This window comes from Argiope bruennichi, chromosome 6, assembly GCF_947563725.1.
Source record: "Argiope bruennichi chromosome 6, qqArgBrue1.1, whole genome shotgun sequence".
NCBI lineage: Eukaryota > Metazoa > Arthropoda > Arachnida > Araneae > Araneidae > Argiope > Argiope bruennichi.
The window spans coordinates 115,150,507-115,167,866 of record NC_079156.1 but is presented as its reverse complement, the minus strand read 5'-3'; the positions used below and the strand labels follow the sequence as shown (position 1 = coordinate 115,167,866).

General features: G+C 33.7%; 1 protein-coding gene across 3 annotated transcripts in view; it reads right to left on the bottom strand.

The window, feature by feature from the left end:
- The window catches only part of LOC129972346 (fatty acyl-CoA reductase 1-like), a 69,375-nt gene that overhangs the window by 2,372 nt on the left and 49,643 nt on the right, over positions 1 to 17,360 (bottom strand). For 2 of the 3 annotated variants that reach the window (XM_056086453.1, XM_056086452.1), the window contains exons 7-12: positions 11,654 to 11,831; positions 8,382 to 8,426; positions 6,344 to 6,462; positions 2,169 to 2,411; positions 591 to 720; positions 289 to 416 (exon numbers count right to left, since the gene is read on the bottom strand). In XM_056086453.1, coding sequence (XP_055942428.1) covers positions 289 to 416; positions 591 to 720; positions 2,169 to 2,411; positions 6,344 to 6,462; positions 8,382 to 8,426; positions 11,654 to 11,831 — 843 coding nt within the window. Of the gene's footprint in view, positions 1 to 288; positions 417 to 590; positions 721 to 2,168; positions 2,412 to 6,343; positions 6,463 to 8,381; positions 8,427 to 11,653; positions 11,832 to 17,360 lie in introns of those variants that run through there. The other variant, XR_008784851.1, reaches the window with a different exon arrangement.

The following is a 17,360-nucleotide window of genomic DNA, read 5'->3' as shown; positions in this document are numbered from 1 at the left end:
GTAGATATAAAGCGATGAAAATATCTAACCCCCCTTTCAGTATTCCATTCCCTATGAACGTAATGTTCTTTTTATAATTAAAATTATTCTAGCTGACATCTTAAACCGACGATATGAACTAAACTTAGGTTAGATTTCAATTTTAGGAACCATAGCTGAAGAAGTATGTAGAAATTTTCTAGAAACTGCACTAGGAGAATCATTACGCTCAGTAGATTTCTTAATAGAGAGCTGTACATAAAGTAATGATGATTACAGTCGAAAGATAAGAAACTTTAAAATACTGACCGATATTTAATTTTTTGTCTTTCCGATGGAGTGTTCGTATCAATTTTCCAGTCATAAAATGGGGATGCTGTTGGATAATTAAATGCCAAATCTTGTAAAGTTGAACCTTCAAAATCTAATTCCAGATTCTGAAACATAATTGTATGAATTGAGCATTTTACGTGAGAAAATAAAACGCAGCATCATAAAACAGAGTAAGATACGTGGTTATATTTTAAAACCTATACATTTTTTCCTCCGGGTATAATACCTATAATTTCTTTATTACTTAAAAATTCTTATAAAAACCATAATTCACCCACCTTTCTGTCTTCAGGATGAATCAATTTATTGAGACGTTCCGTATTAGTCTTATCAAAATAAAATGTATGAGACATGAAGAAGTGCAAAACATTCATCACTTGATCAAAGAAACGGTATGAAGAATATACCCTAAGAGAAAATAATATTTCACAATCGATAAAAAAAAAAAAAAAAACATTCAGAGAAATTTTATTCTTAAGTGAAATACATTCTTTTTATTCTTTACATGATAAAAATATGGTTCTGAATAAAAATGATAAAATAACATTTTTTCAAATACTTCGGTCAATTATATATTTGATTCTTTAAAATTACGTTTTTACACATTGTAAAATTGGAAGTTCTCTTATTGGAAGTTCTTAGGATCTTTATTAAGTAAATCAGAATCGTTGTATTAATGATTTCGATTCAAGATATCACAATGAATCTTAAAAATGTGGATGATAATCAATGCACAGGGTGGTTAGGATTAAAGTTCCACTTTCAGAAGGTCATCAAGTAGAAATTACCGTACCAAATGTTTATCAAACTTTGTAAAAGTTTAAAAAATGTCTTGAGAATTTTTTTTCCGCACAAAAATACTAGTTCAAAAACTGACCACCAGGGAGAAATGGCGAGATATGCAATATTGTTAAACAAAAATAGAACATGAAGACATTGCTTTAAAATGATTCTGAAATGTGTTACAAAGTATGTTCAATGTGACAATTAGAATTTTCTGAAAGCAAGTGAAATCCTATTACTGCAATCTCACAAACAGCTCTTAGAATATTCCTCGGCGTATTTATTCCTCTTACTGAAAGATACCTTTTCAAAGCACGCCGTTCAATGCTATCTCATTCATAATAACATTTAACGAAAAAAGAAAGATCGTACATGGTTAGAGACATTGTCGATTCGTAACAAGGGGAACTCTGACAAACAGGCTCACTTTTATCTGTAAAATCAAATGACGTGTTAAGCGCATCTGCATCAATCATTTGCTTCTTCCTGCCGTAAGCGAATTACAAGACATTTAAGCGGTTTTACGTAACCCCACAAACAGTTTCGTTACAAAACGATTATCTACAGTTATCTATCAGCGATTTTAAGCCGATAGAGTGTCTCTTGTTTTTTCAGTAGCGCCAACGATACGACTTCGCTACTTCATGTATCGCATTCGCTTACACAACCCCTTTTTACAGAAGGGCACATTTACACACCTCCCAAATAGAACAACAGTAATGCCCGAACTGGGACTCGAACCCGAAACACCCAGATCACAATTAAGACACCCATATGCCAGGACGTCGGCTTTCTTCTTGTTTAAGGAACTATGCAATTGCGTTATTTTCGAATTGTGATTATGAAAAGCTTTTTTTTTTTAACGATGGTTCAGATTTAAAGAGGCACTAGTCAGTTTAAGTTATCATGTTAGATATAATTGATCCTATTTTCATATACTTACTGCAGTTTAAATATGTTACAGAGTTTTTTGGAATTTATTCAAAAGTAAAATTTTCGAAACCTTTTATAAAGACCTAATAAATAATGCAGTGGAGTTTCTAAATTCATTTTTTAATTGGAAAAAGGCTTACCTTGGTTTTTTTCCAAAAAAGCTTCGCATCACATCTATGGCAATTGCAGGAAGAAAGTGATTGTAGATTCTGGCTATATAGAAGACGTATTTATTAGGAAAATACTCACATTTTACTCCATCCGCAAATGCTTGTGGAACTGGATATTTGGAAAATAACTGCATAAAAATTTCTGCATATTCTGAGATTTTAATATTAAACTTTTCTGTGGATGTGCAGTTAAATATCACGGGAGACGCGCACCTAAAGAGTAAGAAAAAAATATTAGTCTCAACAATGTAGAATTATTAAAATACATCAAGAGACATAAAAATAAAAGATGATCCTGTTCAGGGTGCCCATGCTTATTATAGCTCATTAGCTAATATCTAAACTTTTAAAGATAAACATATATTTCAATTCAGAACAATGCTTTAAGTAATATGAAAAATTATATCTTATGCTGATTGAGTCACTAATTGCGAAATTCAATTGCGAGTTCAAGCTTTTCGATCCGATCGGTATTATTTAGTAAAATATTCTTGATACTCGCATACTCTTCAGAAACCTGGACAATGATATAAAAAGATGAAAATGCTCTTGGTATCTTTGAACGGCAGATACTAAGAGCTATTTTTGAAGGAAGACAAGTTGATGGCTTTGACACAGATGCTCAAAGTTAGAACTTTACCGTGCCTACAAGAAACCCGACGTCATGAAATACAGAAAATTCCAAAGGATTAAATGGGTTAGCTACATTATTAGAATGAACAGGAAGCGTACCACGCAGAAAATATTCCTAGCCAAGCGCACTGGAACAAGAACTAGGGGTCGACCCAACCTCTGAAGGTCGATTGTCGAGAAAAATTATTCGAGAAACACGACTTCACCACTTTAAGAGTGATTAACTGGAAGACCATGGCCAAGAAAAGAGAAGCCTGGAAGAAAATTCTTGAGAAGGCCACACAAGGCCATGTGCCACTGAGTCGTGCCATGTGCCACATGTCGTGCCACTGAGTAAGGAAGGAATAAAATTGTTCTTTACACTGTAACATTTCAAAAAAAGAAATTTCTATTATTCTGCAAGTAAAATGAGTCGAATTAAGAAAAGTTAAAAATCACTATTTTAAACAAATGTTCATATTAATTTCAATATTTCGAGAGAAATTTCAAGTTGCTAAATTGAAATTATGCGATATTGTGATACTTTCGCATATTATTCCTTAAAATAAGTTTTAATTGACATCCATTTAGGTTAAATTGCTAGAGATCAGTCAAATTTAATTATGAAACATTTTTTATCGTTTATTTTAGAATTTCAACAATTTTTTTACGATATATGTTTGATATGACCTGTAATAAAATAAAAATTAGGATTTCGTACCTCTTTCTGAACTGTATATATTGGCACAAAAATATAAAATACAATTTGTCCTGTCATTTAAAGCCTTTTTCCAACTGGAATTTTATGTCTATCTTTATTTTTAATAATTTAGAATTTAACCATTGGGTCATAATAAGAGTGGACACCCTGTCTCTCTCTCTCTCTCTCTCTCTATCTATCTATCTCTCTCTATATATATATATATATACACACACTTTCTCTACTTAATTAATTCAAGATAAGCTTTATAAAATTGCTGACTCGACTAAACGCCGTTACTTTCACACGCTCGGCGTGAAGGGGTAAAAAATGTCCAGTAAGCACATTCTTTCTTAAAAGATCAATGTTTTTTCCTTGCATGTGATTGACATGCGTCAGAAATCCCTATCAGAATCTTATTAATATATTAGCACAATGAAGAAATACTTTCCCTATCAAAATCTAAGATTATATAGGGCGAGGGATAATTTATTTCGGCCCTCTTTCCCCACTTCTGCTTTTGTGATGCGCTGTGGCGGACGCGCAATGTCCGCGTCTTTGCGTGCTAATATAATTATGCTTTCCCGATGGATTAAAAAGAATTTTTTAAAAAAAAGTCTTTTCACTGTCTTCAAAACTGCATCCTGCTTCACATAAAATAATGCTTACATATTGGAAAGCCGGCAGGATTCCGAAAATTGTTACATATATATATATATATATATATATATATATATATATATATATATATATATACAGTTGCTTCCCAGCACCGTTAGAATCAATGGAAAGATCTTTTACTATTAGCTCTGTTGAGTGCTGATCGGGTGCCACGTCAGTGATCCCAGAGCTTGGCGACGAATTTGGCAACGAAATAGATATTACTGGAAACTTCGAGAATTTTAGCAATTCAGAAAACAGGAATCGAGATACGCCTTATTGGTCCAGGATTTTGACATCCCGACACCTGGGAACTATAAAAGACAGGTAATCTCAAGCTGAATTGAGTCGTAGAAGTTAAACAAGTAGTGGAAAGAGACGGCGAAGTGCAAGCGTTGTGTGGAGCTCAAGCGTTTGCTGAATGAGTTGTGTGCCGAGTCCTGTTGCTTATTGTAGAAGCAGCATCGAGTTGTGTGTGGAATAGCCGGTCGTGTAGTAGTGTGCTGCAGTCGGATACAGCTAAACTGAGGGGAGACAGTGGAAAATTGCAGGTGTCTGAAGAGGCCGTAGAGTGACGCTACGTAGATTTCCATCTCCCGCTGAATTCTGTCTGGCCGCTTTGTGTGCTGTAGTTGTTATTACTACCAATTACTACTAGTGGACTACTATTTGTTGTAGTGTGCTGCTGTGTGTTGTCAGTGTATATCTTGGCTGTATAGTTGTCGTCTTTTTATTCGTGTTCAATAAAAGTCCTCGTAGTTCATTATTGAGGCCTGATGATTGCTTTCACACCATACATCCACCACCAGCCAACGCAGTGACTTAACGGACTTGGTGGAATTGAAGTTCCGTAACAATATATATATGTGTATACACACACACATATATATATATGTCTGTGTGCGCTTGTGTGTGTGCGTTTGCGTGTGTGGTTTTGCTTCGCTGCCTTTCCTGAAAAATTGACTCAATATTTTTGAAACCTATTAAACAGTGCTGTCATTTTCTGTTTAAATGCATTTTATGAATAAATAAACTCTAATCATAATAAATAATTGATATGCAGTCAAAATAATTATATCCACCAAAATAATTGATATGCAGTTAACAATAGAATTAACAAGTTTGCTTAAACTTGGTACATAAGCATCATTCCAGTTAATTATGAAATTCATTGGATTAATATCGTATCTTTAAGAAAAGAGCACAAATAATCATTTAAATATTTGTTTACTTGGACAGAATGATCATTTGAATTAGGTGCCTCAATTCTGAAAAATTCAATCTCAAAATTAATAACCCCCAAATTATTGTTCTGATATGTCTGTGCCTCATTTCTTGAAAACTTATGAAAGGACTTTAAGGATAAGCTGGATATAGCCAAAATTTTAAACATTGTTTAGAAATGTTCAGTTAAGATTAAATAAAGAATTAAAGACAATACAATTTGATACTTAAAAATTCTAATAAAGCTTTCCACAAAAGCATATTGCGTCAAATAAACTTTAAATAAGTTCAGCCTACTGTATTCATATCTTGGCATAAGATAGTGACGTGCAGCATGGTGGTTGTTTGTTTTATTGTTTCAATGCATTTGTTAAGACTGTGGTAACATTACATTTTTATATCATAAAAGCTCGCACCAATATTTACACGGCACTCCGCAGCGCGAGGCTCCTAGGGTATTCTTGTATTTTTTTTAATAAAAATTTTTTAGGTTTTATTTATAAACTTATTGTTATTTAAACTTTTGGCTTTTCCCTCAAATGAACATACTGCAGCCACTTTTTCTTATTTTCACACCATAAAAATAGCACTCTTATTCCACATATTCATCATTATTAAAACTCAAACTAAAATATATGCAGAAACAAGAAATTTGTATATAAATTATATTTTATAGCGAAGCAAATTCTTGTTAACTTCATACATGTAAAATTTGCTTCATCAAATTAATTTTCAATTTAACGCACATCTTAAAAAAGAAAAATATGTGCCATCATAGAAAAATCGCATAGACAATGAACAAATAATTGTTAGGTGATATAACAATTATGTTTGAAATGTGTAAAAATTTGCGCTTGAAATGATTCTCGTATCATATATCATTAAATTAAAAGTAAAAAGGCAGAATTTAATATGTACATTGAACATTATGAAAAATGGGTTACTATACCTTTGCGACCCTACATAGCAGGCTGATAGTACAAGGGCGTTTGAAACGATGTCTACTGGCACCAAATCCATTTTACTGTTCGGATCCGCATGGAGAACTTTAAGAAACCCTTTTCCTACCTTAAAACGATATCTATTTTAAAATAGGTCATGTTTCGCATAATGCATTAAAAATTTATTTACAAAATATTAAATTCAAAATTAGAAAGTGAAAACATTTGCAAATTGACGATATTTTTATTATCTTTAATCATAGATTAATTTATTTGAGTAACTAATTCAAAATTAAAAGCATAAAATAAAAAAAAATTGCTAATGAAAGTTTAAATCAATGAACAGTATCTCTATGCAGGTAAATTGAAAAATATGCGAATGACAAAATGGAAAATAGGTAAGAAAAAAAAATAGTAAATACTTGGCAATTTATGGCATTTTTTTTAAAGATCTGGCAATGATGCTACATGCTCTATTTAAAAGCAGTTGTGTAAAATTTTCTACATTTCACAAGTACACAACCTTTCTATGCAGGGATTGACAAACATTTCTAAAATACACTGCGTTTCGTAGGCGTTTGATACTGGGATGAATACGGACAGAGATGAGGTCTGTATGTCTTGAAAATATATAAACAGATTTATGTTCTTTTCATGCAATCCATGTTGTAAATACTCAAAGCTCCCGCAATGACACCACAAGCTTTATTTAAAAGTAATTAAGTAAAACTTTCTATATTTCACAAGTACACATATTTTCTATGCAGAGATTTATAAACCTTTATAAAATAGAAAGCGGTCAGTAGGCATTTGATACTGGAATGAATATGGACGGAGATGAGGTCTGCATGTCTTGAACATATATAAACAGATTTATGTTCTTTTTATGCAGCCCATGATTTAAATACTAACTCAAAAATCCAAATATACAGGATGGTTATAATTAAAGTTCTACATTGAAATGGTCATAAAAAGAAAACTACGGTCATAATGGTCATAAAAAAAAGTTCAAAAAACTTACCACCAGGGGGTGTCACTGTATGCAATATTGTTAAACAAAATAGGTCATGAAGACATCGCTTTAAAATGTGTTATATGGTTTCGGAAAAGTGTTGCAAAGCATGTTGAATGTGGCGTCCACCTTTTTCTAAAAGTAACATAAATCGCATCACTGCATTCTCAATAATAGCTTTTAGCAATCAGGATTAATGTTACCAGTTGCGCCAAATTGTGTAGATTATCAAAATAAATCGTGCTTTTGAGATAACACACTTTGAACATGCTTTTGAACATGTTTAAGAAACGATTAAACACATTTTAAACTGGTGTCTTCATGTCCTATTTTGCTTAACAATATTTCCTCCTGATTTTTGAATTTTTTAAATTTTTTCCGTCGGGAACGAAATTCCCATGACCTTTTTTAAACTATTACCAAGTTTTATAACATTTGGTCCAGCAGTTTGTTATGAGCATTATTTGAAAGTGGAACTTTCAAATAATGCTCATAACCACCTTGTACACTGACTGAAAATGTCATATAACTTATTTCGTTTTTTGATTTCAGCTATATTTCTCCTTTGTGATTTTGGTTGTATTTGTTGATCCGACTCTTCTTTGGTACGTTTAAATTTAATTGAGATATTATACTTCATTTTAAAAATAATTTTTTCAAATGCTTCTTCTTTCTTAAAGCTTCTAAACGATTGTTAAAAACAACCTGTACAACGATTTTGAATGCTAATATTACTAAAATAGAGATTATTAAACTGGATGAAAAAAACTTCTGTTAAATTATCTGTAACGGAATAAATTGTCAAGCAATTGTATGAATATTGATTTTATATATTTTTGAAGAGAAATATAAATATTTAACGGATTTTGAGTTTTCTGTATACTTTAGGCGCCAGATAAATACAAATTTTAAAACTGTTTCGCCATAAATCTGAAATGAATTACTCTGGTACAGTCACAAAATACACCTTTACTTCCTCCTCTACACGAAATACTTTGGTACAGTACTGAACAATAACGAAAATAATGTCTTACCCAAACAGTAAGTGCTGATATTCCAGAACTGTCTTCTTGATAGCCCTGTAAAAAACCGATATTTAGAACAAAATATTTTAATCATTTATTAAACGATGTAAACATATTCGAAATTGAATTCAAATTTTTGTTTCACAATAACGACACTTGAAATGCTTATTTATCGTTAAATTACAGAATCCGTCATCTTAAACTCCAAGTTTCTTGCATGCAATAGAATCCTTGATTTTGATCGAATCATTGAAGAAAAATAATCTAACGATAGATCTGTTTTTTTATTTATTATTTTCTAATTTAATTTTTCAATGATAGCTATTTCTTAATTAAAAAAAAAAGGTCGCTGCTGTTTAACTTTGATAGTTTGGCAATTTTCCAGTATATGTTTTACAAGATGACCGACAGATGGCTCTCATACACCAAACCAAGACCATTTATACAAATCAGGACAACTATAAGTACGGAAATATATCTGTCATTCGGTGGCAATAGCATGATATCGTTACCTGGTCGAACATTACTGATTAAACATTTTTGTATACGAACTGTGACTCTACGACTAAAGCATTGTGGAAGTTTCTCGTCATAAAAAGAATTCAATATTAAATTTAATACTCCATTTTAAAGAAAGGTGAGTTTCAGGGATCGTCCATGAAGTGGTAGACCTCCATCAGTGTGGACTGCATCCTGTTGTACAAAGAATCATGGGAAATTTGGCAGCCGATACAACAGGAAATAACAGTGCAATTAACTTTTCGCGACGGGGTGACATATATGCATTGCCAGCGAACGTCTCTCATAGTCGGGCGTACTACCCATGCATTTCTGGAAATCGAACTCATGAGACGGTAATGCATAAGTGCATTTTAAACTGGAATAATTTTTAAATGCCACTAGATGGCATCCCGTCTTCATTATTTTTGAAATAAATATAGATTTAGTATCCTGACCTTCACTTTGCTTTTATTCAGCCATTGGTATTCCACTCATTAGCTGTTGCGGGGAAGGAGGGTAAGAGTTACATAAATAAATAGAGCTGGGTTGTGAAACTTTCCATTTGATAGAATTATCCTCGTTCTGATCTCCCTTCGGCAGCAATTTCAAATAATTGGACACTCTTTCTTTTTTTCATACAGCTCTCATCCTTTCATTCAAATTACACAATATTAATTTATTACACTGAATACTACATATTTCTCGATATTTCTACACCATGTCATCGAGTAAACAGGTAAGTTGCATCTACTATAGAAAGTCAGCACAAATGAAAATGAATTACAGATCATAGTTTATGAATATTGGTATAAAATCTCAACTAGTATCTTGGATTGACTAATTTCTCACATAATCAGAAAATATACTGATGTAACTACAGTAAAATATAGAGTTTTTAGGAGTTGAGACTTCAGTTTCTCAATTCCTACAAATAAATGGTATTATTTTTATCTCTTATGTCAAGCATTATAAGAAGAAATAGAAACTATCGAAACTTGAATTAGTTTAATCTTAATTTTCCTTTATATGTAAATAATATATTGATACATTATTAATTTCCATTTAAAAATAATAGTTTTAAAAAAAGGGAATCAAGGAGGGGGTTATGTCTGCTGTTAGATATTTTTGAGCAAGTTATTTCAGTTTTAATTTGAAATTATTTTAAAAAAGCTTGTACACCTGAAATCGCCATCAATAATTTTGAAAATCTTGAGAAAATGCGAAAATCTTAAATAGCAAAATTACAAAATTAAGGCCGGCGTCCTGGCATAGGGGTAGCACGTCTTCCCCGTGATCTGGGCGTCCTGGGTTCGAGTCCCGGTTTGGGCATGGTTATTCTTCCGTTGTTCTACGTGTGAATGTGCCCTCCTGTAAAAAGGGGTTGTGCAAGCAAATAAGTGATGGGTAAGTAGCAAAGTCGTACTCTTGGCCCTAGTTGGCGCTACTAAAAAAGCAAGAGACGCTCCCCCACCAGCTTAAAATCACTGTCTTCGTAATAGCGGGCTTGTCCATGGCAAGTGCCATAAGAAACAACAAAATTAAGAAACATCATTATTACGTATTTGGTGATTTAAATATTTGTAGAGTTTATTTAAAGATTTCATTCGAACGCTTATTTGGATCAGATATGAGTTAAGTCATTTTATATCACAAGTTATAAATTATATCCTTATGTAGAAGTATATAAGAGAGTTCTGACGAAAACTTTTCATTTTGTGTTTTGTTATTCTACCAAATTTCCCAAATTTGAGCTTTGGATTCCCCAACGAATTGTAGACGGTGTACCGAAATTTACACAATATTTGAATTTTGCGCCATTTGTGCCATAAAGTATTGCTAACGAAAAATTAAGATAAAATTACTGCATGAGTCCTTTCTTGGTTTCTACGATTCTAGTTTTGGTGATTAGAATAGGCAGTGGATGCGGTGAATGCGGTTGGACATTTTCCTTCGAAGATTGGTGAAATCTATACCAATAAGCCTACAATCACCCACGACTTAAAAGAGGATAATGTTGCATTTATTAAGGACATTGTAGTGAATAGCTTATAAGCCAGTTAACAACTACGTTACCCGAGCAATTACTTTTGTATCATGGTCATGTTACTGGCCTGCAAACCACAAGCCCCCAGGTTCTATCCTCGCTCATTCCAATCTGCTACAATGTTGACCCCGGAAGAGGAACCTCCAACCTTCGTACAGCTGTTGTGGCGCCATCTACCCACAGCAAACCAAAGTCGTCAGACTCACTTGACGCAGCAACGAACCTCCAACCTTCGTACAGCTGTTGTGGCACCATCTACCCACAGCAAACCAAAGTCTTCAGACTCACTTGACGCAGCAACAGCATCAGCAAGCACTCACCCACACACGCTCGCCATAACGCTTAGCGCTACTCAAATCGGTACAGGCGTATTAGAATCAACAGCTAATACATCACCACTCAACAGCCATATCGTTTGTCTCACCTCTGACTCACTGGAGGGGGAGTCAGTAGTGAATAGCTTATAAGCCAATTAACTGCTACGCTACCTGAGCAATTGCTTTTGTATCATGGTCATGTTACTGGACTGCGAACCATTAGGTCCAGGTTCTATCCTCACTTATATCAATCCGCCACAACACCCATCCTCCGTAATGTAAAATTCTCAATTGAAAAAGAATTTTATCTTATAAAGGACCCAAATACAATTCTTAAAGTGAATTTTGGAATTTCCTTTAAAAATTATAGAATAACAGCATTTATATAAAAGATTAAAATGTTTCAATTTTCTACTTGCAGGCATTGGATTTCTCAAAGTACCGACGATTATAGATGGGCGCATGATGACGATCGGTAAATCCGAAGCAGTGTCCATGATCAAATTTTCAGCCACACACTTGCAGAATGTATAATTATTCGGCCAGTCTGGTTTACATTGGGCAACCAATTCATCAAGTATACCATCATCTTCATTTCTAGTAAATAAATCATATACATTTTTATTTGAGTAAGAGAATAGCATATGCATCAACAAAAGATAACACATCATATATTTTTCTTATCATAAATGTTCATAAATATAAATTTTTTAGAGGTTACCTTTTTAAGAAATATAATCTATTTCACGCTTTCAACATATTAAAAGATGAGGAGGAAAAAAAAGCTGCTGAAAAATATAACATAATTCGACATCTAATTGGAAATATTTTTGATGCTCCACCTGGTCTGTTCTCAAGTAAATGCGTTCGAATGACATATTATAAATTTAGTATACCAAGATGAAAATGCATAACGTATATCATATCGTTTGAACAGAAGATAAATTACTGAAACTTTTATATTTTTCAAAATATTGGCTTTCAGTTCAAAATATTTCTAAGTTCTAATGTAAAATAAAAATAAAAATTAAATTATCTTAGAATAACGCGGTCGTTTGGTGATTTGCGCCTTAGTTTATAATTTTGCTAATAAACGGCTATACTGTCTTTAAAATTAAATCTATAAAATACTATAGAAATTAACCACGATGAGTTAGTTTTATACTCTTTTCTGAGTCTAAAAAAAGTATGAGATTGCTGTTTTCTATCGTGAATATTTTGTTTTTGTTCTTCTTAATTCCCTATATTTTTTGTCATTATTTATTTCAAGAAAAGTTGACTTTGATAGGGGATATATTACTTTTCAGTAACATGTTATAAATTTTCTTAAGGCCTTTATGATTCTTACATAAATCACAAGAGAATCCACGATGGCGTCCTTGCATAGGGGTAGCGCATCTTCCCCGTGATCTGGGCGTCCCGGGTTCCAATCCCAGTTCGGGCAGGGTTGTTCTTCATCTGTCTTCTACCTGTGAGGTGTGTGAATGTGCCCCTCCCCCCTGTAAAAATGGGTTGTGCAAGCGAATGTGCGAGTTTCATCTTTATAAGAGCTTGAAGTCAGACTTCTACCCTCGGGTGGTCAGGGGTCTTACCCTCAGAAGCTACTGCACCCCCTTTCCGTGGTAACGCAGACACGACATCATCAAGAGAATCAATCAATGAAACAATAAAGAAATAAGTGAATTATGTCTGTAAAATATGCAGATTTCAATCCTTTGAAAATTCGAGTATTGCTTTACTTAAAGCTTTATTCTTTCCTATTTTGTCTTGTTAAGATCGTTTCAAATTTTTATTTATTTAAATTTTTGGCAACTTTTAAGAAATATTTGTTAGTATGAAAATCATTTTTATTTACATTGGAATTATTATTAGTAATTTCCTTCATAAAAAAAAAATGAAATTTTGTCATTTTATTTTTCATTTTCTTAATAAACTTCAAATAAAATTAGAAAAATATTTCTTGATAAAATTAGGAAAGTGATCATAGTACCTTAAGATATAGATGGCATGAAAATGTGAATGCTAAAAATCAAATGTGAAAGAAAATTCTTTTAAATAATTAAAGTGGATAACTCTAATAAAAGCTTGTTTCTTAATTTCGAAACTAACCATAACGCTCACAAATTTAATTTCAAATAAGAGTGATCAAATTTTTTTCATCTTATTTACACATGTGAACTGTTTTGAGGAAATTTTTGTAAAAGGAATTAGTGATAAAATCGTTTTAGACATTAATATAGAAGGTGGTTATAATTAAAGTTCCACTTTGAAATGGTCATAAAGGAAAAACTACCGGAACAAATGTTATCAATCTTGGTAATAGTTTAAAGGAGGTCATGGGAATTTCTTTTCCGCCAAAATAAAGATCGAAAACTTACTACCAGGGTGAAATGGCGCTGTATCAATATCGTTAAGCGAAATAAGATATGCAGATACCAGTTTAAAATGTGTTTAATCGTTTCTGAAACGTGTTACAAAGCATTGAGATCAATGTGTGGTATCTCAAAAGCATTGTTTATAATGATGATCTAAACAATTTGACGGAACTGAAAGATGCGATGCTCCGATTCATTGCGTAACATTGCTTCTGATATGCTAAAAACTATTGTTGAAGATGTGTGGTGAATAGCATATAAGCCAGTAACAGCGCTTCTACCCGGACGGCTGTTTTGGTAAAATCGGATCGTTACTGGACTGCTAACCCGAAGGTCCCAGGTTCTATCCAAGCGCATTCCGACACCTCTTCATTGGTGACCTCGGACGCTGAACCTTCAACCTTCAGACAGCTTTTGTGGCGCCATCCACCCGCAACCAAAGCCGTCAGACTCACGTAACGCAGCAACCCGAAGTCGCCAGACACACTTGTCGCATCAGCACCCACACACGCTCGCCATAACGCTTGGCGCTAATCAACTGGATAGGCCCATAGGACAACAGCTACTAAATACATCACCACTGAACATCCGTATCGTTCGTCGCCCCTTCGACTCACTGGAGGGAGAGTACTCAAATCCTCAACTGTACAGGAGATGAGACGGTTTTTGACGATGATGAATTTTTACAGACGTTTTATCCCGCATGCCGCATCCACCCAAGCTCCATTGGTTTATTACCTGAAAAGTGCAAAGAAAAAAGACAAAAGACCTATAGTTTGGACAGATGAAGCTGAGAAAGCCTTCCAACAGTGCAAAAATGATTTGGCAAATGCTGCAACTTTGGTTCCCCCATCATCATATGCTAGTATTTCCTTAACCGCTGATGCATCTGACACAGCCATCGGAGGAGTTCTACAACAAAGCTCTTCGGACGGCTATCAACCACTTGCATTTTTCTCAAGAAAACTATCGACGGCGGAAAAAAAGTACAGTGCTTATGACAGAGAACTACTTGCAGTGTACGCATCCATTAGGCATTTTCGTCACATGCTGGAAGGACGTCAGTTTATAATTTTTACAGACCACAAGCCTCTCATCTATGCTTTCCGACAAAAGCCGGAGAAAGCAACCCCAAAGTCGCCAGACACACTTGGCGCATCAGCACCCACACACACGCTCGCCATAACGCTTGGCGCTATTCAAACTGGGTACCTGCCCATTAAAACAACAGCTACAAATAACTCAATACATCACCACTCAACGCCATATCGTTCGTCTCCCCTTCGACTCACTGGAAGGAGAGTACTGTGGTGAATAGCATATAAGCCAGTAACAGCGCTTCTACCCAGACGGCTGTTTTGGTAAAATCGGATCGTTACTGGACTGCTAACCCAAAGGTCCCAGGTTCTATTCTAGCACATTCCGACACCTCTTCAGATGCAGTAACGCGATTTTACTTTCTTTCAAAAAATGGTGTACCTCACATTGAACATGCTTTGTATTATGTTTCAGAAACGATTATACACATTTTAAACCGGTGTCTTTGTTGGCAAAAATAAGATGCTCGTTTCATATTGGGTTTTTCTTTCCATCCGAATGCGTGTACACAAACTGTTGATGATTCGATGTGAGTAATTGGATTGCGAACACTGTGAGTTGAATTACCCCGTTCGCAAAGATTTATCACATGAAATAAAACCATGCTCCCAATTATTTATGCAAGATGTTATTTGACGGTTTTATGCAAATGTTTTTTCACTCTATATAAGAGCGGAAGCACTCGTGCGCGCATACTTAGACGTAGATTCAGATTCTTTTTCTTTTTTTCACTTGTGTTCGTAGTCTGTGTCGGTGTAATATGTGATATTTTATAATGTATTAATTGTTTGTTTGTCGCAAGAAATAAAAGTCTGTGTTTTTAAGAAGTCTTCTCGACCTGCAACATTTTTACAAGCACCAGTCACATGCATTTTTCACTGCCATTATTTGAACATTTATCTTTGCGGGCCTTACAGACGATTGATCTTGACAATTACAGGGCTTGAACCCAAATATCGTCTGACAGTCTTCATGTCCTAATTTGTTAAAAATATTGCATAGAGCATCATTTTTCCCTTGGTGGTGTGTTTTTAAACTTTTTTTGCCGAGAAAGAAATTTGCATGTCCTTTTTTAAACTATTACCAAGTTTAATAGAATTCGGTAGTAGTTTTCCTTTAATGACCATTTCAAAATGGAACTTTAATCATAACCACCTTGTATATCAATCTATACTTATAATAAAGCTCAATGTGTGTGTGTGTGTTGGCGCTCTACAGGCCAGGTCATTTCACATAAAGCTACCAAATTTGGTACATGTATACCTTAGAGGTCGGGAATGTGCACCTGGGGTCCCTTTTTTTGAAATTTTAATTTTTACTTAAAAACTAACTTTCCCACCAAAAAAATCTTCCATTTTCCCCACCGCCAAATGAGAAAGGCTTTAGTTTTTTTTTTCTCCCAACAGTAATGAATCTAGGATTAACATTTTTCGGCGGATTATTTCAAACGATTCTGTTTATTTTCTTAATGTTTTATGCATTTAATATTAAACATTGTTAATTAATCCATGTTTCAGATTCATTCTGAAGTACTTTTGAATTAAAATAACACAGAATAAAGGAAATTAAAAATGTCTAATCTGCATAGCGTTACCGCAACTGGCGTAGAAATATTCACGCATTTGCGTTACCGTAAGTGGCGAAGAAAATTCTCGCATGCGCATTCTGATAGTTGCCATGACAACCGTTATCAACGGATGATTTAAATTATTTTTAGGTTAGTTGCATGCTTTTGTAAGTAAATTGTATTTATGTTAGCTATATATTTTTTAAATATGCTTATAGTTTTAAGTACATCGTTTTTTAAATAGTTTTTTTTTAACCTGTTTTCAATGATTCAAATTATTTTTAGGTTAGTTGCATGCTTTTGTAATTAAATTGTATTTATGTTAGTTATATATTTTTTTGTATATGCTTATAGTTTTAAGTACATCGTTTTTAAGTAGTTTTTTTAAACCTGTTTTAGACCGATTATTTTAAACGATTCATTTTATTTTCTTAGTGTTTGATGCATTTAAAATTAAACATGGTTAATGAATCGATCTGTCCATGATGAATCTGAGAAAATTTTGTTGACAAATTCTTGAGATATTACATAAATTAAGAAAGATATTCTTTAGTGCCCATAAAGTTTAAACGCTCAGTGACTCTATTATCAGTAATCATATTATTAAAAAAAATGCTTTGTTTCAGTAAAAAATATTATTATATTAACTGCAGATTAATAATTTACACTTTAATTTAAAGCATAAATTCTACGAGGGGTAACAGAAAATTAGAGAGATGCATATCAAGTTATGACTGAAGGCCTTTATAGTATTATGAGGAAATTATATGACTATCAAAATTTGAAGTTTTAAAATATTTTGCTGAAGAATCTATTAAAGTTGGAATTGCGTAAAATATTTAATGGTACGACCGGAGTTTAACCCCCTGCTTAGCGAAATTTTTAAAAATCGCCAACAACGGCCTTGCGAAATGTTCAAAAGCAAAGGAGCAGATGTTCAATCATAGTGCATAACAAAGATTGCCAGCTTTGGCGCGTTATCGCAACTTGGCGAAGAAGGGGGTTAAACTCCGGTTCAAGCTATTTAATTATTAAAATTTAAACGAACATTAAGATTGGCGAACCGGCTGGTCGCCAAAGGCGGCT